The sequence below is a fragment of the Mustela nivalis genome, assembly GCF_964662115.1.
Source record: "Mustela nivalis genome assembly, chromosome: 1".
Classification (NCBI taxonomy): domain Eukaryota; kingdom Metazoa; phylum Chordata; class Mammalia; order Carnivora; family Mustelidae; genus Mustela; species Mustela nivalis.
In genome coordinates, this window is record NC_139020.1 from 49,384,972 (window position 1) to 49,412,742 (window position 27,771).

Below are 27,771 nucleotides of genomic sequence, written 5' to 3' on the forward strand. Positions count from 1 at the left end.
GGAAACATGGTGGTTCCCATTTCTTGGGTGACCTCTAATGCTCCTTCCATTCTAAGATTGCCTTCAGTAAAACTAGTTTTTTGATGTTGAGGAGAAGACCTTACTTCTTAGGTTCATGTGTTTGAAATAACAATCTTTCTGGTTCTCAGGAATATGGCATTATTTGTTTTGCTGCAGTAAACTGGCTTCTTACGATTCATCTTAGGGGCCAAAGAAAAACAATTCTAAACTTTCAGTTTAAATAACTTTAATAGCAACTGCAAAGGGGTTGAATTTAGTTAAAAACCTAATATTTCTTTTAATACATAATAGAATATTTCTTTATTATATCATTTTTCTTTCACTAGCTTTATCTTATGAGACACGTATCAGAGGTATTATTTGAACATTGCTCTTAGTTATACATTTTTTAATGTACCTAAGTGATTTTTAAATTTTTCTTTACAGACTATTATTGTACTTGGCTAAGTATAAAAATCTATAAATATGTTATATGTACTTTCATTTTAGAGGTTTTCAGCAATGTCTTCAAAATAAAATATAGTAATTGTTATTGTTAATAGCCACATAATATAATAACAAGATCATGCTAGATATTGCCAACAAATTCTGCATTCCCTTCAAGACATTTAAAGCCTTTTTCCCCTTTTTAAGAAGGCTTATGACAATGATCCAGAGGATAAACAAAAAAAAAAAATAATCAGACTTTTTGGCTAGAAAATCTTATTTCAAAGGTAACTTTTGAACCATAAGCAGATGCTCAGACTATCATCTATTTAGTTATGACATCAAACAGTGAATTTACTGAAGATTTATGTTTTTGTAGCTTTTTCAATAGTTTGGATAGCATTAAGACCCTTAATAGAGGATGATAATCTTTTGTATCATTTAAATACCTATTAGCAATGTTTGCTTGCAAGGAATTCAATTTTTTGGTCAATTTACCAAATTTGTGCTTTTTTTTTTTTCCTTTTGTGTTTAAGCTGTAATGTAAACTGGGTCAAGACTATAAATTAAGCTTGATCTGGTTTGCTGTGTTTCGTTTTCATTACAAAACAGTGTAACTAGAAACCAGGCATAACAGCTTTACCAAGACATGGTAAACATTAGTCTGGGTTTCATAGATTCAGAGTCATTGCTGCATCACTAGGTATCTAAGTTGATTTTGAGTGGGGAATTACTGGAATTCCAAACTCTCAAGATTTCAATGATATGGTAAAGAAAGGTACATCTCAAAAAAGTAAATGGTTGATTTGACCAGTTCAATAATTTTTTCCAAATATTGAATGAACATCATGGTAAGTGTTTTATTACTAATGATCAACATCTCAGATTGGCTGAAAGAAATCTCCTATGAACATACTGGGTCCTGTCCCCCAGATTTACATATTATTTTATGTAGAGTCCTATACTAATTGTTTTGTTGCTCAAAAACAGCCATAGAGGGGCACCTGGGTGGCTCAGTGGGTTAAGCCTCTGCCTTCAGCTCAGGTCATGATCTCGGTCCTGGGATCAAGCCCCGCATCGGGCTCTTTGCTCGGCAAAAAGCCTACTTCCCCCTCTCTGCTTGCCTCTCTGCCTACTTGTGATCTCACTCTCTCTCTCTCTCTCTCTGTAAAATAAATAAATAAAAAAATCTTAAAAAGCAAAAAACCCAAAAAAACAGCCATAGAAATATATACATAAATGAGTGTAACTGCATTCCAATAACATTTCATTTATAGACACTGAAATGTGAATTTCATATAATTTTCCCTTTTCATGACATGTTATTATTATTATTTTTTTTACTTTTTTCAACCATTAAAAAATGTGAAAACTGCCTTTGCTAATGTTCCATACAAAAACAAGTGATGGGTAGCATTAAGCCTACAAGCCATAGTTCACTGACCTCTAGTTTAAAGTGTTAGTTTTCTAGAACTCACAATAAGATATACTAGTACATGAAGAAATATAAAAAACAAAATTACCTGTCTAGATTTTTATTGATTTTTTAAGACATAACTAGAGCATTAGAAAATATTATAGTGCCAAACTTTGAAGAAAAATTAAAAAGCTGCTAAGCCTTAAGAATAGCAAAGTTAAAATTAGATTAAGATGACAGTTATATTATTTCTATTGTTATATATGTGAAAGAACAGGATATTAAATACAAAAGGTATTTTTTAGTTTGTTAAAAGGTAGTTGAGGTTGAATGAAAATGTCAATGGCTTTGTTTGTAAAGTTCAGATTCTCTGTAAAATGAAGTTAACTTGAAATTGTCACTAAGACTATAGTTATCTAATATCTAACTTCATTATTAGAAAGAGTAAAAAAAAATGTAGACCATTTAGTGTCCTACATTAGAATGTAAAGTATATTTGCTCAAATATGTTTACCTAATAGATAACCATGGCTCATATGACTACACTGTCTCAGTTGAACATACCATCATTAAACCACTGAATATAAACCTTCTGTAAATTACATGAATTGTACTTTCAAATTAAACCATTTTTTAGATAAGATATAATTTAAAATTGGAAAGAACTTACTGCTAACTTTCTATTTCAAATGTCATTTATCATAATTTGGATATAAGAAGTTAATTGAATAATGGAAAAATACTAATCTTTTAAGATTTAAAATCATTACCATAGAATATATACATTTAAAAACTTATGTGTATTTGTGTATAATGTGCATTTGTGCTCATATATTTGAATTCTCGCACTGCAATTCTATTTAAAAACTTATTTTGAATAAGCATTTAAATTTAAAGTAATATGTTTCTGATTTCTAAAAACTTCTTGCTTTGTCATTTCTATCATAGAAATGTGTGCCACCAATATTAATAGAATGAGGAGACTTAGCAAGGGATTGTATTAAGTTTGGTGTTTTTTATTTTATAAAACTTGAAAAAATTATTTGGAAGGCATAACAAGTGCTAACAACTTTTTCTTTAAGAAGTCAAGCAATTACTTAAAGCTAATATTCAGGGAACATAAAAAGTATAAACATTTTTTAAAAACCTGAATCAATTAACAAATTCAAGCAATTTTTAATCCAAAAGTTCTATATACATATAGATGTAATCTTAGATCCCAATCTCATTTTCTTTTGTATTAAAATCATATAAAAATCAACATAAATTACTTCTAGTGATGGGTGGGTTGATTTAAGGATTATAATTTCATGTTTTGTTGAAATTAAAAATGTGAATTTCATTAGTGATAGAATCATTAAAGAATTATCAATAAAGAATTATCATGATCAGGACTATAAGTTAATATACTTGATTTTCTACATTTTGGTAGTGTGGTATTGCCCCTTGTATAACAAGGTAATAATACATTTAACAAGCATTTCTTGAGCATCTATAGTGGATTTGGCACTTTGCTAAATCCTAAATATTATAGTAAACATAATACTCTTGCTTTTATGAGGCTTACAGGTTTATTAGGGGATAACAAAGATGCGCATATAGTCAGCTGGGGTGATTTTGAACTCGGACTCCCACCAGACATGTAGCAGTGCCTGGAGATATTTTTGGCTGTCATGATTTGAGTGGGAGTCCTCCAGGTGTTTAGTGAAGCCAAGGATACTGTTACATCTGCTACATTGATGTTAGAACATCGTGTAACAGTTATCTAGACTAAGATGCCAATTGTGCTGGCTTGGATAAACCCTGATCTCAGTGTAGCACATTTTTAGAATTGCTATTCTAGAATGGTGCAGAGACCCTGGTGGAAAAAGAATAGGAAGTGATCAATTCTATGAGCAGGAAGTGTTGTCTGGACAAAGGAAAATAAAGAATGAATCTTGGAACACTGGAAAAATAAAATCAAATTTAAAAAATAAAATGATAATATCTACTATCATTTTATTCAAATAAAGACTTATCCCCCCCCCCAAAAAAAGGAATATCTGAAAGCAGAGCTATGTGTGAATTGACTCTTGAAGGGCTGAATGGAGAGCTGTTCCTCATAAGAGTGCTAGAGTTGGGAAGAGGAACTTTCAGACTGAGGCAGCAAAATGAGCAAAGGAATGAATGTCTGAAACAACTTCTCATCTTTGGGAACATAAGTGGAGAGTGGGTAGAATGGGCATGGGAGTAGGGAGATTTGGGGTTGTCAGGTAAGTAGGAATTTTACCTCAGGAAATTTTTATTTCTTTTGTTTTGTTCTTTTACATCATAGAATTGGGTGTCCCTCTGAAAGGTGTTGGGGATATGAGGGGTTTCAGTCAAGGACATGACATACTCAGGCAGTCTGTTTGTAGGATTCATCTGGTGTGGTGTCAAATGTCATGGTTATTTAAGGAAACACAAAATCCTACATCATTTGATCAGAGAAAAGCCACAGGAAGAAAAAGCCTTCCAGTAGGAAGAAAAGGATCCCTACTTCTTTTCCTGTAAATGTGTTTCTGGTTCTATACCTTTTACTTATTTGGTCCGAACTCTACCAAAGCAATAAAAACTCAACCTTACCTTGATTTCTGTGTTTTCATGAATGTGTTGTTTTTGATTGGTTGACTCTCACAGGCCTAAGCTGTCATGTTGAAGAATTAGGAAGCATTGTCCTTTCCTAGAGGTTCTGTTTTCAGATTTTTGTTATGGAACCATGACAAATTAAAAAAAAATATATCTGCTTACCAATAAAAGAAGACAACTAGAAAGGAAATCTCAGCTATAGCAAAACCTTGTTCTTTTGTATCAGTGGTTCTCAACCCTGGATGCCCAGTAGAATCACTGAGGGGAGAGGGGTGCCTGTATGGCTCAGTCAGTTAATCATCTGACTCTTGGTTTCCATTCAGGCTGTGATCTCAGGATCCGGGGATAGAGGACCATATTGGACTGTTTGTTAGGCTCTTTTTTGGGCTCCCTGCTCAGCGGGGAGTCTGCTTGAGGATTCTTTCCCTCTCTTTCTGCCCCTTCCCCTGTTCATGTCTGTTCTCTCACCCTCTCCCTCTCTCTCTCAAATTAGTAAATAAATCTTTAAAAAACAAACAAAAAAGAGTCACTGAGGAGAGATATTTGGGTATCTGTATTTCTTTCAACTCCTTGGGTTAACTCAGGGAACTCGGCCTGAATACAAAATATTAACCTCACATTTTTACTATGGTTTTCAATGATTTCTTTTTAGTTTTTCTCCAGTAAGTGTATCTTCTTATTTCTATTAAAGATTAAAATGAATTTTAATTTTTGGGGGGTTACTAACTTTTAGAAGGTGGCTTTCTGATAGTGTTATAGGGCAAGGGGAAACTAGTTTATGATTTTGTATGTAAAACAGGTTGGGTGAGTCTCACTATCTAGAGAGGTAACTAGAGATTTGAACATGGAGTTTCCAACAGTGATATTTATTATTTTCCAACAGTCTTATTTTGTGCTGCCTAGCTCTCTGATTGGTTGGTTGATGTGGCCAATAAGCATGGTGCAGTGAAAGCAAGGTTAGGAGTTCGATCTTCCTGTAACACATTCTCTTTTCTTTAGCTATGGGTCATCCTACACCTCATCCTAGGAAGCTGCCTTAAAATTGTGGGATTTCTTAGCTAACGTGCTACAGGAGATTGTATTGTGTTCCTGAGATTGTACCGACAGAACTCATCACTGTGAAAAGTAACTTAAAATGCCAGTCCTAATCCTTTGTTAAATCAACAAAATAGTCATTAATTACCTGCTCTGTGCAAGGGGATGACACTTTTTTTTTTTTTCATCTGTCAGGAAACAGAAAGGAAAAGAAGGTACAGTTTTCATTCCCTATAGATTATTTATAACATCACACCAGTGAGCAAAGGAGAAAACACTACATTACAATTTGTCTTCTCTCCAGCTTCTTGAATATTTTCTTTTGCATTTCCTTTCTCTGTCATTAAAGCTTCCCTTTGTGGAAAATATTTCTCTTAATTTCCTTCCTAACTTTTTTCCTTCAATTCACAAACTTCCTTAAGAAAATAGCTATTGCCTCTACTTCCTTAATATATACTTAAAACAAACACCCTCTTAAAATGCAAACAAATAAATAATCACAATCTGTAACCCTACTTGGAGTCCTTACTTATAGCATGGAAAATATAGTTTTTCTCAGCATTTTTCTATGGGTAACTCAGTCTGGGAATGTTATTTTCCTTTTGCTTGCTTCTTCTGTGAGGCTAATCAAAACATGTTTGTGGGTAGGGACATTCGCCCATGGGCTCTGTGGCAGCATGTTGCTGCCTTGTTCTAAATCAGTGGGTTTCAAACTTTCCAGTATGACTCATAGTCAGATATTTTACATTGTAATTTAATATACACTCACCCAAACACATATACATAGTATATATATATTTTACAAAAATATGCCATTTTACTCTATTTCATTCTATTCCATCCTATACTATCCCATCTTTTCCATTTCATGAAAAATGCTCTTCTTGACCTAGTAAACTAACATCCTAGCATAATACTAATTTTTCAAAGGTTCTTCTAATCTAAACTCGTGATTTTCAACGGGGTCTGTGGGTTGTAGAATTCTCCTAAAAGTATCATAGTTGTATAGATACTTGGAAAACAAAGCTGTTTTTGTTGTTCAGTGAAGATTTGTATTTAATGAAGAGGGTTATTTTATTTAGATTTTCAAATAGCACAAATAATGAGATTTCTTTGTGTTTCAAAGACTTAACTTCTATTCTCATTTATACTTTATTCTCTCTTTTTTTTTTTGAGTCATCCAATGAATGGACTAAACTAAACATTCATTGAAATTCATTTGAAGATTAATTCTGTATTTCTGGGTGACATCTTTTGTGTCAGTCTTTGGGTCAGAGACATTTTTGTCATAATGAGCCCCAGTTTTCAAACTGGTCTTGATGGAATATTTGCTACTATAGTGTGAAATAAACTCTCCTGAAGAAGTGGGATCTCTGTGTCTGAAGAATTTATGTTTAATTTTGCCAAAGACCCCAATATACTAGTTATGATACAACATTATCTGTAATCTCATCCACAATAATATGTCCTTCTTACCTCCTCCTTTCTGTTCACCCGCTTCTCTCTCACTTATTGACTAAGACTCACTGTAAGGACCTTACCTACTCTGGCCCACAGTCATCTCTACAATTCACCTGGTGCTTCAGATCCCAGAGATTATTTTGATTTATGAGACAGAAGCTGAAATGTTGTAACTAGAGTTATATCTTATATTCCTAGCACTGGCTATTGCGGGGCTATGATTTTGTTAGAATTATGCTCATCTCAAAGCCACAAAGGCTCATGAGCTCTTTTCTTAAGAAGTGGTAATACCCTTCCCTTCAAAACTCCTCATTATCCAATGTCTTGACATCATTGACTTTGATCCTATAAATAAGTTAGGCTGAATTCTGCTTTTCTGTAATGCTAATGGAAAAGGGATGAAAAATTTTTCAAATGTTCTGTAAAGTAGTTATAATTATTTAGTCACTTAGACTGTGCAAGTCTTTATTTTATAGATAGGAAGAGAGTTCAAGACAAGTAAAGTGGGTTACTTAAGGTATCACAGACTAAGTTAGCTGTAGGTCACTGTATTTTGAGTTATTATGATAAATGTAAAATATGCAAAAGATCAAAATAATAGCTAAGCTTTAATGTTTTGCTACAGTGCCTACACACACACACACACACACACACACACACACACTTTTTTGATAAGTCATTTTAAAACAGAAATATAGCTGCTACTTGAAAAATCAGGATTAATGCTTAATTCTTTCCTTTTAATTACTGATTTTCAGATAAAGGATTTAATATACTGATCACCTCCATGAGTGGTCTTTTTAATTCATAAAATAGAAGCATTTAATATGGAGCTAACTGAAATGTTTATATATAAGGATTTAAATTTTAGATTCTCCCTGATTTCAACATTGATTCTTAACTAAAGCTTTTGTATATATGTACTACTTGATCTGACTGGCTAAAACTTTTGTGGATCCGACTTTATCATGGCCAAAAGTATTGTATTTTGTCCATGTAATTTTGTTGTTATCAAACATCTAATTTTGAGATATTAGAAATTATTACTTCGGGCGCCTGGGTGGCTCAGTGGGTTAAGCCGCTGCCTTCGGCTCAGGTCATGATCTCAGGGTCCTGGGATCGAGTCCCGCATCGGGCTCTCTGCTCAGCAGGGAGCCTGCTTCCTTCTCTCTCTCTCTGCCTGCCTCTCAGTATACTTGTGATTTCTCTCTGTCAAATAAATAAATAAAATCTTTAAAAAAAAAAAAAAAAAAAAGAAATTATTACTTCAAGGAGGTGCTTTTAGTTATATTCTTTTGTACTATCTATAACAAGTGTGCATTACCTGGGAAAACCATTTAGCCACTTGGCATCAATTCCCACATCTAAAAATCAAAGGCAGCTCTGTTGCTTCAATGTATTCCTCAGAGTGATGTCATGAAGGTTAATATTACATTCCCCCAAACAGCTCAACAAATAATAAAAAAGAAATGAACATTAATGAGAACAGGGTTGAAAATGTATTTGAGGCAGAACAAAGTGCTATTACAAATTACCAGCAGCTTATTTTATTTTATTTTGTGACTATTGCTTCCTGAAAGCCTTGAGACCTTTGAGAAACAAACAAAAATGTAGATTCAAGGAGAAATAAATAAGAGTGTAAAACCAATAGCAGCTTATTTATTTTTAATATAATTTTAATTTACCAGAAGAAGAATAGAACTGTCCAAAAGTGGAAAAATGCTTTCCCTTGATATGATTGGGATTAATCTGTGAGCCTCTTGCTGATTTTTATTTCTTATAAAATGATAAGAGAGACACGAGGGTGTTCTGAGTGCAACATTTGACACCCCCTCTGTTGTTGTGGAGAGGACAGGAAGGCAGTAGATCTCTAACATCTCCTGATATTGTAAGCCCTAATTCTGATAAGGGAGGTGATTTTAGAAAGAAGGCCTTGAGGAACTTAATACAATTCTCTCCTCCAGTTCTTGAAACATCATGGTTTCTCTGGCTCTTGATAGCTGGAAGTCATCTTAGTCATCTTGTCATCAAACAGTTCACTGCCCACAAGAGGCCCAACACCACACAGACAATTAGTGATGGAGTGAGAACCAGAACCCAAGACATTATTGTATTTAATCAGAAGTATGCTAGTGTTTGCTACATAAGTGTTACATTATACAAATTGATAGGCAATGTGGAAACAAAAATATTTCAGTGAGTCTCTACAAGGAGGTTGTGGGTAAACACAGACTATAATAAATGACGGTAAAACAACTTTTTCATAAGAAATCTTTCATTATCCCAAGGTCATAAAGATATTCTTCTAAATTAATTTCTAGAAGTTCTATTGATGTAATTACTGTGAAGCTAAAGTGTTTCCCCTCTGATTAAAAACATTTTGAGGATAGAAACACATTCAGAAATGTGTATTCTGTGTACTTTGTGAAGTCATATCAAATTGGAATTCGTCATCAGCAGATTTCACTATATAATCTTGGGGAGGAAAAGAAAGAAATGTTAATTAATTTAAATAGTATTTTCAGTCTTCCTATTATGCCAGTCAATAAATTGATTTATGACTGTGTAAATGTGAGGTAGACTACATCAAACTAGTACCCTTCAGTCAATCTTAGTTCCCTTGTAATTGTCTGAGTGTGAACATCTCAATATGGAGTATATGAACTTAATGTTTGATGATGTGAATTCTATGTTTAACGTGGCTTCTGAAGCAAAACAACCACTTATTCTGTGTTTAGTGTGAGGTTATTTTTCTGATGCTCTATATTGAGTAATTGAAAAATATATTCTGAGGTGTCTTAAGATTAACATTCAATTAGAGTTACAAATGACCAAATCTAGCTATTATTAAAGATTTTAAGTTCAGATTATAGCTTTTTATCTATAAGTTCTAGTAGACTGTACAATTTTTAACAAGCCTTTGAGTAATATTTGATTTTATATGCAAAAGCTGTTAATTAACATACTAAAAAGGAAATAAGATATTAATATTTTATCAGATAAAGTTTAGTATGTTTGTAAGAGTTAAGTTATCTGCTATAAAAAATCTAAAGTATTCAACTAATGATTAAAGATAAAAAATAGGTTTTTAAATATGTTCTATTTTCTTTTTTCTTAAGTATTTCAATAATATATATAATCTTCAAAGTATGTCAATTTTACATAAAAAGTCTAAATTATTTTTTTAGCAGCAATGTCTATAATAGCCAAAATATGGAAAAATCTAAATTATTTACTCAGTTACACATCTTAAATCAGAATAAAAGAACTAACTTTAAATAGGTCACACAATTACAAAGAATATCAACATGCATTAGTTCTTTTGACACAAAGAAATGGTACTCTAAGTTTTGATTATCTTAAATACTTCTATGCCTACATATTCCTGGATTTAAGAGATACTAACCCACTTAGAAAGCAATTATCTTCTAAGCTTACAGCAATTGCTTATTAGTCAGAGGCTTTGACTGGGACAATGGATAGATTCTTATTTGTAAGCATCATGCAACATAGTCTTATTTATTTTCTATACAAGGACTTAATAAATTAGAGAAAAGATTGGTCTCATTGTTGTTATAGTGCACATAACTCATCCAGACCATATAACCCACATTTCTAACATTCTCTAGACTCATGTTACCCATTACCCAGTTTTTCTCTCTGAAACGCCAATGGTACAGTTTTAATCTTTGATTACATTTTGCCTTTATTGACTCTTTAAGATATTTGAAAGAATTTGTCCTGCTTTAGATATTTCTGATTTTTACAGAATCTTGTATTTTCTCATATAATTTTGGGCTGATAGGACAACAGAATTCTTATGGCTATAAAATGATACCAGAGCAGTGAGAATTCTATATTTCAAGAGTCTAAAGGAATGTAACAATTCAAATACAATACATAAACCTTTGCATTTAGTTATATTATCTCTTTGGTCTCTTTTTTTGTATCCTGAATTGGGGAAAGATCAGTTGTAAAATACATTTTCAGTGAATTGGAGAAATCTTAATATAGTATTGATATTAGATGCTATTATGAATTAATTGTAATTTTATTGAGTTTAGTAATGGTATTGTGGTTATATGGAAAAGGTCCTTTTATTCTTAGGAAATATATGTTGAAATACTAAAAACCAAATTGTCTAAAACTTAATACCAAATGATGAAAAAATCACCATCACCACAAGAATAGATGGATGGACTGATAAAGAAAATAAACCAAAAATATAAGAAAAATAGTATCTACTAAGTAATACATATTACCTTATATTTATTATCTCCCTTTCTAATGCATAAACTCAGTAAGGACCATGTTTATTTTGTTCACCACTGGATCCACAATGCCCCAGGTCTGAAACTTAGAAATTGCTCTATTAAAAAAAATGAATAAATAAAATGAGTGAATTAATTAACAGAGGAATTTCAAATAGTGGGGGTACTAAAAAAGGGTGCTCCTTTATTCTTAGGCAAGAACTGACCAGGGTATGAAGTTATCTTTCCATTATCATTATTGGTACCCATGCAAATACTTTTTTGAAGTATGGAAGTTATGTTGGTATTCAGCCAGCATATGTCAGCATGGTGTCTCTTCTAATTGGCTGGTTCTTCTGTTGTGCCTTTTCATAAATATTTTGTATATTATCTCTATTAAGAAAGAAACATTTTCATTTAGCAATAATCATACTAACTGCTAATTATTTAGCTAATTACAGGGAAATGGGCATTTAAAATAAATAGATAAATTATCATTTTATTATTAAGCTGTTATCTTGGTACTTCATGAAAAATGAGAGGAAGTTAATATACTAACATATCTTCAAAGCTGCTTCAGTAGGATAAAATGTACACATACCTTGAAAATGAAACTGGTGAATTATTTAAAAAAAAAGGCTTTTAGAGTGACCTAGTTCAATCCGTCAGTACCCCCCCAAACTAAGGTGTTAGAATAAATGTTTAAGCTGAACACTGTAGATCATTTAAATTCCATAGATTACTCAAGAAAACCCTCAGCAGAAAGACAAATGAGAGAAGTGGGCAAAGAGAAATAAATGAACAGTGTGTCAGAGAAGATTGGAGAGGGCTTTTCTCTTAGGAACAGCCTTGAGCATTCACGTTTTCTCATGGTATACATCAGCATCTTTAGTCATAAAATTTCTGAATATCTTCTTGATGGCTAAGCATATCTCCTTCTTTGAGGCATTTTTCTGAAAGTACATGGTACATTTTATTCTTTGTTTAGCAAGACAAGGACACTCTATGTTAGAGAGTGTGTATGTACATAGTAATGGATATTTCTGATGAAAGTTTTTCCACTTTCCTTTTAGTATATCTATTGCCTTTAATGTCCAAGTGGAACATGGAAATAAAGAGCATAGAGTTTCAGTCTAGACACCCCATCAAAAAATATGTCTCTTCATTAAATAGTTGTGGTTTCCAGCACTTTAAAACTGATGATTGTGGAGGGTGAACTAATAATTTCTTTTTCTAGAGGCAAGACCATGTAACACTTTGAGACTTCACTGAGCAGGACAGTTGCCTACCTGTACAAATTCCATGCCTTTTTGCCCCAGTTCTTACCTGGGTCTTATTGGTTGCTTTAAAGGGCTTTATTCCTTTAACTTAAACTTTGATCTCTGCTAAAATATACATATTTCTTCTCCTCTTTCCCGGGAGCCCTCTACACTATTTCCAGTCATTTAAATATAATGAACTGTTTTTGATCTTTTCTGAGGGGCAGGCTTGGGTGGGTGATACAGAAGCACCAGGAATGAGGTTATGCTCCCTGTAGAAACCAGCAAGCTTGTGCAGAGCAGGTAGCTAATAAATTCGGAGGAGGGCTGACAATGAGAGAATTAGGGCAATCACTGATGCGAAAGGCCCCTTTCATATTTTTAAAATCTGTATGATAAAATGATCAGCTTTAGTTTAGTGGAAAAAAAATCCATCTTAGCATGAAGATTAAACATATGCAGAGCTGATGTTTGAATTTCCTATCTTTCTTCCCACCTACAACAGTATCATACAGATGGTCTATATATAGGGAATAAAATTAAGGAAGTAAGAAACTGATAAATGATTGAACCCATTTTTTCTGTAAAAGTTACTTCTTGAGAATAGATAAAAGAACTTTGAACTTGTTCACTTTTTCTCAGGTCACAGGGGTACTATTTAATAAATTGCTTTTCTCAGACACTAAGGGCCACCTTTATTCATCTGAAAAGGTTAATGCAGTTGTTCAAAATGTCCAAGTTTTTCCCAGAGAATAATTTATGTACTAAAAGTCTGTTTTATTTTGGAAATGCCTATATAATGTAAAAAAAAAAAAAGTGAAGTACAAATTAAAAAGAGGTAGATCTGGCAGTTCATAACTAAAGTAATTTTTTTATTTATATGTATTATTTATATATCCCTGACTACCCCATTTAAAATTTTAATACTCCCATTGTTCTACCCCAGAACTTCCTATCCTTCTTTTTGCTCTATTTTTTTTCATAGTGCTTATCACAAATATACTCTGTATTTTACTTACAGATTTTCTTTTCTTCTGACTTCCTTACTAGAATGTAGATTCTAGGCAGACAAAAAGTTTTCAGCAGCCCCTCTCGCTGGATAGTACCAGGCATCTGTAAACATTCAATAGTATTTAATAAATGAATGCAAGAATAATCTTTATTGATCAAATTTACTAAGTGATTGCCATTTTTCCCTTTGAGGAGAGTAGGTTTGTTTTCTAGAAGGAAATGCCATATGATAGTTGAGGGTGGTTTCTAGAGTCATTGTGCATCAAATCTTGACTTTAATTCTGGTTATCTGTTTAACCTTGGGCAAGTTAGTTAACATATCTGTGCCTTAGTTTTCTATCCCCAGAGTAAGACAAATAAATTACCTATATCATGGTTAGATGACAGGTATAAAGTGCTTAAAAAAAGACATGTAGAGAAAGGGGAGCCTTCCTACACTCTTGGTGGGAATGCAAGCTGGTGCAGCCACTCTGGAAAACAGCATGGAAGTTCCTTAAAAAGTTGAAAATAGAGCTACCCTATGACCCAGAAATTGCACTACTGGGTATTTACCCTAAAGATACAAATGTAATGATCCGAAGGGGCACGTGCACCCGAATGTTTATAGCAGCAATGTCCACAATAGCTAAACTATGGAAAGAACCTAGATGCCCATCAACAGATGAATGGATAAAGAAGAGGTAAGATACACACACACACACACACACACACACACACACACACACACACAACACACAGGAATACTATGCAGCCATCAAAAGAAATGAAATCTTGTCATTTGCAATGACATGGATGGAAATAGAAGGTATTATGGAAATAGAGGGTATTATGCTGAGTGAAATAAGTCAATCAGAGAAAGACAATTATCATATGATCTCCCTGATATAAGGAATTTGAAAGGCAGAGTGGGGGGGTGGGAGATAATGCAGGAAAAAAAATGAAGGAAGATGGGATCGGAGGGAGACAAACCATGAGAGACTCTTAATCTCACAAAACAAACTGGGAGTTGCTGGGGGGAGGGGGTTATGGAGAGGGTGGTTGGGATATGGACATTGGGGAAAGTGTGTGATATGGTGAGTGCTGTGAAGTGTGTAAGCCTGAAGATTCACAGACCTGTATCCCTGAACCAAATAATACATTATTTGTTAATAAAATAATAAATTAAAAAAAAACACATTGTGGTACATGATCAGTTCTTAAAACTCACTAGTATTACCATTAAGCCAATCTGTGAAAAGAATAATATCTTTATGGCCCTCATTGCCTAAGTAATATAGTCATGACAATTATGTAGATCTTACGAATATTTTGCCTTAATCATCAGAATTGTTTAGGTAAAGGCATATGTGATGTATATGTTATTAATATAATTTACTCTCTGAAGATTACAGAACATATATTTTATTTATTTGACACACTCCAGTTAAACCAAACAGAGTAGTGTAATCATTACAAAGGTCAAGCTTGGTTTTGAATTTTACTCTATCGTTTTCTAGATCTGTGACCCTGAACAAGTCAATGAAAAACTTAAGGCTTCAGTTTCCACATCTGTAACATGGGTAAAAAAATAAATCTATGATGGTGGTTGAATACTAAATATAGCACAATGCCTGGCAAATAACAGATCTTGGTAAAAGGAAGGTCAAAATAAGACAATCAAATATGCAAAACTAGAGAACGGTGCTTATGACAGAACCATATCAACTTACATAAAATTGAGAATTGAAAATGAAATTACATTATTCTGACTCGTTCAATCTTAAGCAAATAAAACAGAATTTATATTTTAGAAGAAATTACCATTTTTAAAAAGAAAATTTAATATGAGAAACTTGGACATATTTGACAGCAAATCACTTGGCCCATGATTTTCTTTGAATTGCCACATATAAAACACAGAACCTTTTAGTGCCAGTTTAAGAGATGGGAGTGTCTCTTTTTATACCTTAGGATTAATACTCCTAAATTCCTTAAAATTCAGTGTTGTGGACCTAACTCTCCTCTCCCTCCTTTATCACCATCCATTTACATTTATGAAGATACAAAGCTAAGAAACTCATGCAAAAACCTTGTGCACAATTTCTCCAATTTTTTTTTTTAATCTAAGAACTTGTTATGAATGTTTTAGATTATTGGTTGTGTTAGGCAGTCCTGCATACCATTGTCAGCACTGAAGTTGGGGCACTGGTTGTTGCGCTTAGCTATGGTAGAGAAGATGGGAGATACCTTTGCTCAAACAGAGTCTGCTGGAGCCATGATGGGACAGCAAACACAACACATCCCACCAGAATGGACAATGAAAATTGGGTTCTACTTTGTGATGTGAAGCTCAACTAAGCTTTTATAACCAGACCAGGACTGGAGTATGCATGTCTAGAATTATAGCTGCCTAGGAACTAGGGTGCTTGAGCAAACAGGACTTTATGCTTTAGTGAATGTAAAGAGTCTCAAAATTTTCCCAAATCCCAGGCAATTCCATTTCAGAAAGAACTTTAGGACCTGTGGCAAGATAACATTTCGAAGCTTGCCTCTGTGAGATGAAACACCGGGTCTCTGTGTGCAGGGGAAATGATGAGATGAGATGGAGGGTGGGAAGTTTGCATGCTAATAGTTCATCATTTTGTTCTAACTTGCAGGTGGACTATAAAGAACCCTCCAAGTCTTGATATGTGTTATAGGGATCAAAATGTGGTTACCTACACAAGAGATGGGGATGTCCTTTAAGAATCTCCTGCTTGATGTACCTTAATATTAACACACAGATCAGTACAAACACCATGATAAATATAATGTCACCCAACTGCACAGAGCTGTTACTAGAACATGGACACCTTGGTGTTGAGCAGTCTAGCTCCAGAACATGTGGCTTTGCCAAAGAAGCACAGGCCCTGTCACTGTCTCTTTTTATTGGATGTACTTGAGAAAGTATCACTTGCATTTCAATATGTGGTGACTCTGAAACTAGTATTTCAGTGTGTTCTGTATGTCCACACTATGCTATGTTCTTTTTTATCCTCCCTGTTTTTTGAAAAATTTTTCTCTTATGTTCAATTAGCCAACATATAGTACATCATTAGTTTTTGATGTAGTGTTCAATGATTCATTGGTTGCGTATAATGCTCAGTGCTCTTCACCACACATGTCCTCCTAATGACCATCACCAGGTTACCCCGTCCCCTCACTCTCCTCTGTTTTGTAATGCTCAATTTGTTTCCCAGTGTCCAGAGTCTCTCATGGTTTGTCTCCCTCTTCATTTTCTTTCCATTCAGTTGTCCTTCCCTTTCTCTGTGGTCCTCTGTGCTATTCCTTGCGTTCCACATATGAGTAAAACCATACGATAATTGTCTTTCTCTGCCTGGCTTCTTTCACTTAGCATAGTCTCCTCCAGTTCCATCCCTGTCAGTGCAAATGGTGGGTATTCATTCTTTCTCATGGTTCCAGTGTATATATGAACCACATCTTCTTTATCTGTTCATGTGTTAAAGGGCATCTTGGCTCTTTCCACAGTTTGGCTATTGTGAACATTGCTGCTATGAATGTTGGGGTGCAGGTGCTGTATTGTTTATGCACTTACAGTTTCTAGTCTTGCAATCATCATCCTGATTTTTAAATGACAAATACAGAGAATGACTAGGGGGTGCTTGAATCCATATCTGGTGAAATAAAAATCAATGTATATTCTGTTGACTCAAACTTCTTTCTATCTCTATCTTTTTTTCATCAAAAAATATTTATGAAGGGTTTTAATCTTCACAACAGTGCTGCCACCACTATTGGTAGGCTGTTTCAAATAGCATAAGTTTCTCACCATTTTTGGTAAACATAGATGTATCCAGTTTAGTCTGTAGCAATAATTCCCACAGTTTTCATAATGAGGGACTTTTCTCCATTAAAAAAAAAATAATTTTCTTCCTCATAATGCCTGTATTATAAAAATCTAAGCAGATTGCATTTACCACATAAGAATTTGTTTATCCATTTCGGATGAAAATATCTATTAAAAATCTGTTAATTAATAGGATGCCTGGATGGCTCAGTTAGTTAAGGGTCAGACTCTTGATTTTGGCTCAGGTCGTGATCTCTGGGTCATGAGATCAAGTCCTGTGCTGGGCTCTGTGCTGGGCATGAAGCCTGCTTAAGATTCTCTCCTAGTCTCTCTCTTCCCCTCCTCCTGCTTTCTGCTTGTACTCTTTCTCTCTAATTTAAAAAAAAAAAAAGCAAAAAGATTTATTAATTCATAAACTTAAGGAAAATAACTGATAACTAATGGTAAATAACAACAAAAATAATGCTGAATTTATTTAATTAGAGATGATATTTAGGTAGTGTGAACAGCAAATGTTACTAGAAAGACCTGGAGTTGAAATCTGGTTTCTCCATGTATTTTCCATGCCACTTAAACTTCCTGAGACTTATTTGTCTCTCTCTCTATATATGGAATAATAAATGCAATCTCATCCAGTTATTATAAGGAATATGAATTAGAGACAATAGGCAAATGATCTGGCTCACAGTGTCTTCTTCATGCAAAGTGTCCAAATGGTAAATGTTATTTTTCTCCTATGAAAGAATATAAAAGATAGAAAGTGTTTCAGAATAAAAATCACTCATCAATGAAAATTCTTGACTCTGTGAATCCTAAGGGATGGATCCATACCGCTCTATCTAATCTAGAAATGTCTATTTTTCTAGATCAGGAGACAACAGTATGAGTCTAGAGTCTCCAAAGCCTTGAGGGAATCCATGGGAGCGATCATGAGAAGGCATATGTGTACTATCTGAGAAGGGTAGGGTGTATACTAAGTTTGTGTGGGATGGATCTACTGCTCAAAACAAGCTGGTACCTTCCCTACTAGTATTCCAAAGGCTCCAAAAGAGCAAGGATTTCTTGTCTATTTGAAGTGCCTTGAGGAACTAGACAATGATGTTATAGATATGGCCAAGAGAGCCCAGGATCTGGGTCAGCCATTTCTGTGAAATTTTAGTTTACTGAATGTCCTAGGGAATCAGAAGTAACCAGACATATGGCTGTTCTCCCAAAAGTCATGAGGCTGGTACCTGAATAGCATGTTATAATGCTGAAGGAAGGAAGCCCCTGTTGAATATTTTTTCTATTTTTGAGAGTAAACTCATGCCTTCCTTTCCCACATCCTTACCAAAGTGACTTTGTTCACCATAAACTTGTTATACTAAAATGATGGTTCAAAAGCAAAATATATTTCCTTCCTTTTGTTAAAGACTTGATTAATCATCTAAGGGCAGATCTTTAAGGGAAGCTAAAATACCATCCCCCACAAACCCAAGCTTTTAAAATGTACTAAATTATTTGAGTAAACCATTTACAATTTTCTTTTCTTTTTGCTTTTTATACACAGACCAAAACCACCAACCCAAATGATTTTTTTTTTTTTTCAGTGCACAAATTGCACTGAGACTAAATTGGGTGCTTTTGGAAGATGTTTTAACTTTATCTAGCCAAAAAAAGGGCATGTGGGGGAAAAAAAAACACCAGACTGACTGGTGTTTAATTATCAAAGCCAGTTTATATTTGTTTGTTCAACACAAAATGACAATTTTAAAAATCACTTTCCATTACTTTCTCCTAAGAATTCAAGGTGCTCATTTATCTGTATAATCAGTCTTATATACCCACCAATGATGAGTCATTGATGGAAGGATGATGTCAGTTCACAAATAGTATTTTTCTATTCTTCCTTTTGCTTTAGCCCGGTGTTTCTGGAAAAAAAAAAAAAAAAAAAAAAACAAACAAATGATACACACAACACTGATTTTGAGAAGCAGCACTAGTCTAGAATTCCTTTGTTGAGGGGAAATTTTTCCTGACATTGTTTAACTATTAATTGTATAGAGAATTCTTTGAGAATCAAGTATTGAGTGTTAAATCCCTCTTAATTATATTGGTATTTTAAAGTGCAAAATTGTCTCTACATTGATCAGTTTGTCTAGATACGTTGTTCTAATCTGTTAAATATTTGGTTTGAGTTCTTATTTATAATACATTTTCTTTTGCAAGCTTTATGACTTATATCTTAGTTCTTCCACTAGAACAGTCTGGATTTGTCACCCTTAGCAAACTGACACCAAAGAATGGGAGCAATTTACAAATATTGTCACCAACATGTCTGCTTCATTTCTGATAATTATTTCTCATAATCCTCAGACTTTAAATGAGCTTTGCCTGCATGGAGATAGCAGCCTGCCAGTCTCCTATCCAACCGTGAGTTCAGATCAGCCTGTCTTTCCAGCAAGAAGGAGTGAAAGCTGGTGATGTACACATGATAAGAACTCTTTTCTAGGTTTTGCAATGGAACGAATATGGTTGCTGTTGCTTCTAGCAATTGGAGTGCTTCTGGGGTCTGCTCAGTTTAATGGCTACAACTGTGATGCCAACCTCCACAGCAGATTTCCTGGTAAGTCTGAACCTAATCCTTTCTCTAATTGCAGCTGCAAAGAGTGATTATGTTTGAATAGTAAGGCCCTTAAATACATATGGAAAATGGAGGGAAGTGATATCCATCTACATTAAGTGGATATTAACAAGTGGCAAATGACAAAAGACATTTTTCTGGAGTTGTAATTTATATCCAGATTAACATACAAAGTGTTCATCATAGTTAATATTATTATAATGGCTGCTCACAAATGTGAGAAATATCGGTTATTGGGTGATAGAATTGGGAGAAGCTAATTTCATCAAAACTTGCTTAATTAATGCCCTTTTTATCCCCCTCATAAGTTAATCCAGACATTCAAAACAACCCTTATATGCTAACAGTTTTACTTAGGAATAATACTTAAGAAAATGATTGTGGGCACCTGGGTGGCTCAGTGGGTTAAGCCGCTGCCTTCGGCTCAGGTCATGATCTCAGGGTCCTGGGATCAAGGCCCGCATTGGGCTCTCTGCTCAGTGGGGAGCCTGCTTCCCTCTCTCTCTCTCTGCCTGCCTCTCTGTCTACTTGTGATCTCTCTCTGTCAAATAAATAAATAAAATCTTTAAAAAAAAAAGGAAAATGATTGTGAGATATTGTGCATTACTCAAAAATATTATTTCAATGGTGTGTTGGTCATTTCCAAAGCACACAGACCAACTTGAGGATAATGGCCCAGCAACCATCAATGTTGTGGACAGACAGGAGATTTTGACCAGATTGATGGACATGTCCTACAGGTTCCTACAATCTGCACTCAGTGAGAAGTAATTCAGTGTTTCATTTAACTATTCATCATTTTATGTCAGCTAAAGTTATAGATTCACAGATAAACATTTACAAAATAAAGATTAGATATTCTGGAATCATTTTTCCAAGTTTGCCATGCAAACTGAAATACTTCCAGTCATGTTTTACATTTTCTAAACCTGCCAGTACTCCTGTGTTTGGAACATGCCAGAGCAACAACAGACTTGCATAGAGTAATCACTAGGTAGTTATGTTGTTGATGTGGGATTTCTAATTCACCTGAAATGAGGTAATCTGTATCTCCAGAATAAAGATCCAAGTATGTAGGAATGCATTCAAGAACCCAAGTGCTTGGCAGGTTAAGTACAACCTGGAGGTCAGGATGGGGAATGTCTAAAGGTAAGTCTAGCAAGGTGTTCTAAGGCAGGGATGTTAACGATTTTGAGTACCACAAAGGAGGGCTTTTAAAAAATATTTTTTGCTATGGAAAATTCAAATATATACAGAAGTAGAGAGGAGTAAAACAAGCATTTGTACTGATCACCCAACTTCATCAATTATCAACACATACATTTTGCTTCATCTCTCTCTTCTTACCAACTCTCTCTCTGGAATAATTTAAAGTAAATTCATTATTCATGTTTCAGAAGTGTATTTGATGGAAAAGAACTTAAAATAGTTATACTTCATGTATATGTCTAATAAAGTTAATGATAATTCCTTAATATATCATCTAGTACTCAGCTAAGTTGCCTCTAATACATCCCCATGGTCCATTTATTGACATGTGTCTTTAGTCTATTTTAATTTATAGTAGTTTTATGTCCCTTGCTTTTCTAAAATGTTAAGAAATGTGGTCATTTGTTTTGTGGAATTTTGGCTTAAATCAGGTTGATGTAGCTCTGGCATGTCATTTTACATGCTCCTCTTTTCCCATACACCCTATAAACTAATTAGGGCTAGAAGTTTGAGTAAATTCAAGTTTGGTTATTTTGCCAAGAAGACTTTGTGAGTTATTCATGTGAAGTATTTTGTCTTTGATCTATAGGCAATGAAGACCCATTGTGTCCTTCTAAATATATTATTTGAAGGATCTGACCTGGTCACATTTTATTTTAGAAAGCCAACTTTGGGAAAAGTGAAAGAATCAAGTTAGAAGAATCTAGAGGCAGAGAGAAATGTCATGCAGGCAGGTCTGTGGGAGCAGCAGAATGAGACAGCTCTTAGAGATATGTTGGTGGTGGAATCGACAGAGCTTGAGAGCTGGTTCAGTTGGGGAGGTAAAAGAGAAGATGATGTTCATGTCTTAGATGATGTTTTGAATTCAGATAACTGGGTGGTGATATTGCCAACTAACACCAAAAGTAGAGGACATTTGCATGTTTTAGAAAAAAGTTTGGGTTTGAAAATAATGAGTTTGAGGAGTTTTTAGAACTTCTAATGGCAGCCTCTATCGAGTAGTAGAAAATAATGGACCTGGGTCTAAGGAGAGAGGTTGGAACCAAAGATAGCTATGTAGGAGCTGAATCCCCGTTGAGTAAATAATGAGTGGGGAATAGGAAAATAAAAGGTAAGAAAATAGACTATTATTTTAGATAACATTGGTGATGAAGGAAAGAGGAGTAACCTGAGCCAGCAACTAAAATAGGAAGAGAGGATTTGGGGATTAGAGAACTTGAGGCCATTTAGTATACACGAGTAAAGGGAAATTTTATTCAGAGATTGGGAATAGCAATAGAGAAAGAATTGATGAGATGAGGAAAGAAAATATGGAAGAGAGCATAGATGCAGGTGGAGGAGTTAACCTGGGGAAATTGGTAACACTTTCTCTAGGAGAGAGGGAGAAATAAAAGACACAGAGAAGTTAAGGGGTGCTCATTGTGACATGGGAGGCAGAGGCAGAGACCCACTGGAGAGTGAGGGCCCAGGGGCCTGGTTGGAGCCAGAGAAAGCAGTCAAGCTGTCCCCTATTATGTGCAGAAAAGAAAGTTAAATGTAAAAAGATTGTTCAGCAAAGAGGATCTACCTGATCTTGTACGTAATACTTGTAAAGGTAAATAAAACATGTAAATGAGCCAGGAAGAGGCTAAGACAGGATAAGGAAGTATTTTTCATATAGAAAATTTAAAAATTATGTTAAAACACTCATTTATAATGGTGCCCACCAACCACCTGCATTAAAATCACCTGGGATAGTTGTTAAAAGTGTTTTACCCCAAATCTATTTACTTCACTGTTTTACACCAAAAATGTAGTGTCCAAATCTCTGATAGTGGTGTATTTTAAATCCTGAGGATGAGTCTAATGCATATTTATGGTTGGGAAAAACTGACACATTGTATACTATTATTTTCTTTAGCCCATTATTCCAACTAAAAACATAGTCATGTGTTAGGGGAATAAAATTAAAGACAAAATCTTCCCGCCATCCAAAAATGCTCTCTGCGAGGAGAGTAGAGACAAAATCACTTATCATCCAATAAGCATTAAACCAGAATGTGAGGCTTATCATAAACAATCCATCAGGAGAGTGCAAAGACAGAAAGAAACCTTACCCTTTTATGTAGCCAAGCACATGCAACACATCACATATGTTTTCAAGATAAACAATAACTAGTCCTCCAATAAGAGGACTTGACAGCACCATTTGTTACATATAGTTCATTCTAAATATACCTGGTAATTGCGATGACCATCTGTGTTAGCATATTGGCTTTATCTAGAGGAAAAATAAACTCCTATCTTTACAAAAGGAAGTCCTTTTGTAATTTGGAGCCATGCTGCCTGGAAGGGAGGCTCACACCCACCCACCTACAGATATAGGGGGCGCTATTTTTCTTGATGTTTACATTTTCAAGAGATGGTTCCCTGATCCTTGAGAAACATTCCTGGGTCATAAAGCTGATAGCAGGCCTATCTAATCTTCAGAGGATTTATATACTTAGGATTACAAGTTTTCTAAGTACAAGTATTCAGAATTACAAGTTTTCTGATGTAAATGATTTAAGAAAAGGGAGGGAGAAGTTTCTTCCTTTATTTTAAACAGAGAGAAGGAAAAGAGAAGGAAACCTCTTTTTTTTTTTTTTTTTTTTAGATTTTTTAAAATTTATTTGACACATCACAAGTAGGCAGGGAGGCAGGCAGAGAGAGAGGGGGAAGCAGGCTCCGTGCTGAGCAGAGAACCTGATGTGGGGCTCTGTCCTAGGACCCTGAGATCATGACCTGAGCCAAAGGCAGAGGCTTAACCCACTGAGCCACCCAGGTGCCCCTAAACCTCTCAATTTGTGTTTGTCCTTATACATGTTAAAACTTCTAATACTGTTCAGCTTAGAGAACAAATATCCAGACTTTCTAAATGTACATGCACGGGCATGCACTCACATGTGTACACATATTATGCACACACATATTATTGCAATGAAAAATCTATATTAAAGAAGTCTAAGATCTGGAGAATTCAGAAGTCCCAGGAGAGGCTTTAAGTTTATATGGGTATTATTTTCAAGTAAGCCTATTTTTGCAGGTCATTTGCAGAAGACTAGAATGAGCAAATAAAGCATAAAGGTTAATTGCTCACTCCCCTCTTGACTTGTGGCTTCTCTTTGACATCAGGATCACCCTTGATGTCATCAGGAATTCCACAAGCTGCTTAGATACTAAGCAATGGGGTAGAATGAGAATGAGTCTGGCAAAGGAGAGGGACTATCTAAATGCAAAGTAATGTTAATAATGATGAAAGTAATCATCTCACCCTATCTGACCTTTGCTGTTTCATGACATTAGAACTATTTTCTTTAATTTCCATGGCATTTATCCTTGGGCTAAGGGAACTGCCATGGTTTAATTCATTTTAAATTTAAAGGGACCCCATTTAATTTTAAAAGTAGTTAACTCTTGGCTATCCAAGCTGATAGTAGGAGACAGACTTATACCCCACTGACATTATGGTAACGCTCTTCCCAGAATAAAACTCAAATCAATCTAAAAGTTGACTTTTAGAGTACCACAGAATTATTTAGCTTAAATTAGATATATGGACAAATGCATTTGGCCTCTGTGACCGACAAATACATTTCTGGAACTACCCCACCTTTTGGAAGGTGGTAGCATATAAGGGTTAGCCTCTAAGAAGTCTTTAATAATAAAGGCACCATCGAGGAAAAATGGGGCTTATAGCACCAGAAACTGTGGCTCGGCGCTCTCTTATAGTGAACTAACCACTCATGGGAAACTGAATATATCAGTGTTACACAATTTGTCATTTTGATTTCTACTTAAAACAACACTAATAAGGAAGAAAAAAATGGGTTCCATATATATTTTTTTAATTTTTAATTTTTAATTTTTTTTAATAAAATGTATTTTTATCCCCAGGGGTACAGGTCTGTGAATCACCAGGTTTACACACTTCACAGCACTCACCAAAGCACATACCCTCCCCAATGTCCATAACCCCATCCCCTCTTCTCCCAAACCCCCTCCCCCCAGCAACCCTCAGTTTGTTTTGTAAGATTAAGAGTCACTTATGGTTTGTCTCCCTCCCAATCCCATCTTGTTTATATTGAGTGAAATGTGCATTACTAATTCTTTCTTGTAGTCCTTATGACAAACCTATAAAATCTTTTAACATCATTTTACAATGGGGAAATTGAGGATTAGCATCGTTTAATGTTGCAAAGCTAGAAATTGACAGAGATATAAAACTAAGACCCTTTCCATCAAATCATGATGCCTTAAAATGAATACTAAGTTCAAAAGAATCAAAGTGGGAATTATCACATCAAACAATCTGAAAAATCACATAATAGGGAAAATTGTTTAGCCTTTTAAGTACTTGCTTGACTAAGGAAATCTTTTTTTCCAGTGATATTTATTAATATTTCAGTAAACATAAGTGTTTTACAGGAGATAAAATTAAGAATCACCAATTTAATTGAATTTATGAGTGGGTCAAGCAAAATGAACTCTCTAATCTTGTGTTAGGTTCTGCTTGACCATTGCATTATCCTGTGCCCGAAGTAAAAGTGGTTAATGGAATAATTATTCAAGGGAATATGTTTTGGACTTTCTGTGATAAGAAAGGCCTACTCTCCTGCCTTCCCATGTAGTAGTAGTGTTTTGGTCTCCAAGCTGTCCAGAGGATGCCTGCTTTCTGCATTGCACCTGTGACTGCCATTACAAGACCAGATGAAGCAGAAGAACTGATCTAGGCAGCGATTGCTGATCACTTCCTGATTAATCTAAGTGATAAAATGCAGTGGCAGGAAGAATAATTAGTCACAGGTTCAGTGGCTTAGTAATTCAGAGTCCATACCCTTCTTTATTTCAATAAAGAATTTCTTTATTGCATGAATTTTTCACTTCCTCTGCTTGTGCCTGTAAAATCCATATGCTTTTTCCTGCCGGAAAGAGATGACCAATCTCTTCTGGTTCCAAAGAATGTAGAGCAGATAGTAATGAATGTAAGTCTGCAAAACTTGCCTCAGACTGCATATGAATTTCCTGCAGCACTAGAAACAACAGCTTGTATTTGCTAATGAGAAACAGATGTGAAAAACCAAGGTGGCAAGAAACCTGGTCCATGTAGAAAGGGAACTCGAATTCCTAATCTACCTTCAATTTTCCATCAGCTGCTGGTGTTTTGTGTGGATGAAATATCACCACCTCTTTGGGACTTCTTGCTCATTTAGCACCCAAATCTCAATATTGTATAAAATCTTGTTGCGAAGAAAATCAACTTAAAAAATGAGTTAAAACAATGAACATAGCATCTGTTCTCTAAGCAATTTTTAGTTTATATAGTGCCAAATATTTCTTCCCTCATTTTACAGAGTCAGAAATGGAAGTGATATACAAATTACTCATAATCTGCTAAAATGGCACAAATTAGTTTTGGAATGTCTATTGCAGTTCAGGAAGTAAATTCTTCCCAGGTGAGATTTCTATGGCACTACAAAGCAGTGTACTCTTCAGTATAGTAAAGGCTCCTCCTGCTATATGTAATAGGCTTTGGTTCACACAATCAGTTTCAACCCAATGCTACTTCGAAGGGCTTGTAATCCAACCCATGAACAGAGGTGGAGTCATATTCACAGCGTCACCTGCATCTGCATCTGTGTCTGACCTGCACAGAGCCTCCATCTGCTCACAACAGATATCCACCCCCACCTCAGGTCTCCTTCGGTTTGGGGAGAGTGCCCAGAACATACTTGTCATTTGAGGTGCTCCACTGATTATTGAACTGATGTGGTTTTTGCAATGGGGGAGAGGTGGGGAAAGAAGACTGATCCTATTCCCAGCTTTGTTTCACACACCGCCACCTGAGCACTAAGATAGATTCTTTTTGGACTCAGGCTCACAAAGTTTTTTTATGAGTCCTCTTTCACTGAGATTCAAAACCAGTTGGTTTCTCAGGCACAGAAAGGAGTCAGGATTCATCGCCTTCATGCTTTCTCCTCCCCTTATCTCTCCCTCTTCCCCCCTCTTCCTACCTCCCATCCTTCTTCATCCAAACTTTTTCTTGTCAGCATGGAAATCGTACAAATAGGCATTTGGTGGGTGTGCTTAATCCTACCAGATAGAATCCACCCTAAAGGTTAGATTCTGCCCCAAATATATAGGTGTTACTAAGCAGTTCAAGTGACTAAAAGACTTGCAATATTGGTATCACCTAGGTGCATGTGAGAAACACACAAATCAGCCCCGGCCCGCCGAGATCTCCTGAATCAGAATCTGCACTTTAATAGGATTCTCTGATAATACATATGCTCAGTAAATCATAAGAAGTGTTGGTTTGAGGGCACCTGGGTGGCTCAGTGGGTTAAGCCTCTGCCTTCGGCTCAGGTCATGATCTCAGGGTCCTGGGATTGAGTCCTGCATTGGGCTCTCTGCTTAGCAGGGATCTTGCTTCCCTCCCTCTCTCTCTCTGCCTGCCTCTCTGTCTACTTGTGATCTCTCTCTCTGTGTCAAATAAATAGATACAATCTTAAAAAAAAAAAAAAAGAAAAAAAGAACTGTTGGTTTGAGAATGGTGCTCATGATGTCTTCCTAAATTTGTGTTGCTACATAGCCACACTGTGTATGTC

General features: G+C 35.1%; 1 protein-coding gene across 10 annotated transcripts in view; it reads left to right on the plus strand.

The window, feature by feature from the left end:
- ZPLD1 (zona pellucida like domain containing 1) overlaps positions 1 to 27,771 on the plus strand; it is a 392,412-nt gene that overhangs the window by 325,505 nt on the left and 39,136 nt on the right. For 9 of the 10 annotated variants that reach the window (XM_082696335.1, XM_082696332.1, XM_082696341.1 and 6 more), the window contains one exon: positions 19,805 to 19,918. In XM_082696335.1, coding sequence (XP_082552461.1) covers positions 19,813 to 19,918 — 106 coding nt within the window. In that variant the 5' untranslated portion in view covers positions 19,805 to 19,812. Of the gene's footprint in view, positions 1 to 19,668; positions 19,919 to 27,771 lie in introns of all 10 variants that reach the window. The other variant, XM_082696336.1, reaches the window with a different exon arrangement.